Source organism: Merops nubicus, unplaced genomic scaffold (assembly GCF_000691845.1).
Source record: "Merops nubicus isolate BGI_N331 unplaced genomic scaffold, ASM69184v1 scaffold10859, whole genome shotgun sequence".
NCBI lineage: Eukaryota > Metazoa > Chordata > Aves > Coraciiformes > Meropidae > Merops > Merops nubicus.
In genome coordinates, this window is record NW_008633047.1 from 27,970 (window position 1) to 30,030 (window position 2,061).

At 44.5% G+C, this 2,061-nt stretch overlaps 1 protein-coding gene across 1 annotated transcript in view; it reads right to left on the bottom strand.

The window, feature by feature from the left end:
- Nucleotides 1-298, bottom strand: part of NIT2 (nitrilase family, member 2) — a gene marked incomplete at its 5' end in the record, with an annotated part of 6,865 nt that extends 6,567 nt beyond the window's left edge. Inside the window, one exon of the mRNA XM_008948103.1 lies at nt 180-298. Within this exon, the coding sequence (XP_008946351.1) occupies nt 180-298 (119 nt within the window). The remainder of the gene's footprint in view (nt 1-179) is intronic.
- Nucleotides 299-2,061: the final 1,763 nt, after the last annotated feature.

Sequence of the window (2,061 nt, forward strand, 5' to 3'; positions counted from 1 at the left end):
CTCTTACATGTGCCACTGGACAGAATCCCTGAGCTTTTTTTTCCCCCTATTTTGGAGCCTCACAGAGCATCTAAGCTATCCAGAGAGAAGTAGGAATATATAATGCATGAGTAACACTAGAAAGAAGTTTCAAAGGGTTTAAGATACAGCTGCTCAGCAGCATCTATTTCTTTACTCACAGGTAGAGCCACAACTTTTGCTCCTTTAGCTGCTGCTTCTCTCACCAGTTCACAGGCTCGTTGAAGGTTATCTGATTTAGCAGCTGACACATGAAGCTGAATAAGAGCCAGGTGGAATTCTAATGGCAGGAAAGAAAAAATTTGTCATGAGAATTCCCCCCTGAAAAATTTCAACATATACATAAATCATTTCCAACTCATTTTGCAGTCTGACTCTGAAAACAGAGAGAGAGGAGAACCTTCAAACCTAGGTTTGCTAAGGGGAACCACACATCACTATCACCCTGCTCAGGCTGAAGATCACAGAGTTCCCAAGGTCTAACGTAAGACACTGTGTGACAAAGGGCCACCACTAGCCACCTAGACCTGCTCCTTCCTTCCCAGTCTGAGGTAGATGGCTGTGGAAAACAATAAACACCTTTCCTGATCATTTCTTTGCAGTTTGGTTTCTTAGCAAGGGGCAGTTCCAAGTCTCTTGAAGGCTGCCTCTGCAGGCTCCTGAAGTACACCAGTGTAAGATCAGGCTGCTCAGAGCCCTGTCCAACCTGACCTTGAATGTTTCCATGGATGGTGCATCTACCAACTCTCTGGGCAACCTCTACCAGTGTTTCACCACACTCGTTGTCAAAAACTTCATCTTTATATCTGGTCTAAATCTACTCTTTTAGTTTAAAACCCTTTCCCCTTGTCCTGTTGCCACAGGCCCTGCTAAAAAGACTGTCCCCATCTTTCCTACAGGCCACCTTTTAAGTACAAAAATGCCATAATAAAGTCTCCCAAGAAGATGAAATCATGTCAGGAACAGTCAGGTAGATGTCTACCCACTTCAGTTCTCTCTCCAGTAGCTAAGCAGCTAATTTCTAGAGGTTAAGCAAATTATTAACAACTTACTTTGCCACTCTTCATGTTAGGCATCCTTAATATTTGGTTTATTGAGTAAACAAAGCTTCAGTGAGATTTTGAACAGATGTAACCATAGTTAGCTTCCAGACCTACCCAGGTAACCATACCAGGGATCTGCCTAAAACTTTCCCATACTTGTGGAATGTGTTTTAGCTCAGAGAAATTGGACAAAGATTTACATTTCAGCATAAATTCACTTTTGTAAAAAAAAAAACCAAAACAAAAGAACATCTACTAGGAAAAAGTTTAACTAATATCCTTCCCATATGTTTAAAATATCAGGAAAGCATGGATTGTATCTTCTCTATGCATCAGGTGTGGAGTTTTTTAAAGGGCAAAATTAATGCTCTGTCACAACAGAATACATCTACTTGTGCCCACAGCTTTGCTTAAAAAGGTTGTGCTGCAGAAGTAATAGAAATACAGGGAGATGTGCAACAATGCTGTAGAATCATAGAATAGCATAGGTTGGAAGGGACCAAGATCTCCTCTTCTAGTCTTGCTAGGCTGCCTCAAAAATCTCTTTAAAAGCACTTGTTAGAGCAGGCCTATTGTATGCAAACCATCAAGGTAAAAGCCTACCGAAGTAATGGTTCATATTGGTATTACTAGGATACATGTTCTTTTGGAAAGCTTCATCAGCTAAGCACGTCTGCTTTGTTCAGCTCGAGTATCTCTACAAGCTGCCCAGCGCAGCGGTAAGGGGAGATTCACAGGAAGCCGCTTCTACAGGTTTTGTAGCAAAACACGAGCACACCAGGGCACCTCCCTCTAGTACCTGCGTTATATCACACCCCTTCAAAGGCTCAGAGCCAGCACTCAGGCCCGTGCAGTCCCGACTAGGGCCGAGTGCCTCGGGGCCTGGTAGGGAGAAGAGGGGACGGGCGGCGGGGGAGGAAGGAGCGGCTGAGGGAAGGAGGAAGCTGCTGAGGGACGCAGAGAGCGGCTGAGGGGAGGAGGGGGCGGCTGAGGGGAGCAG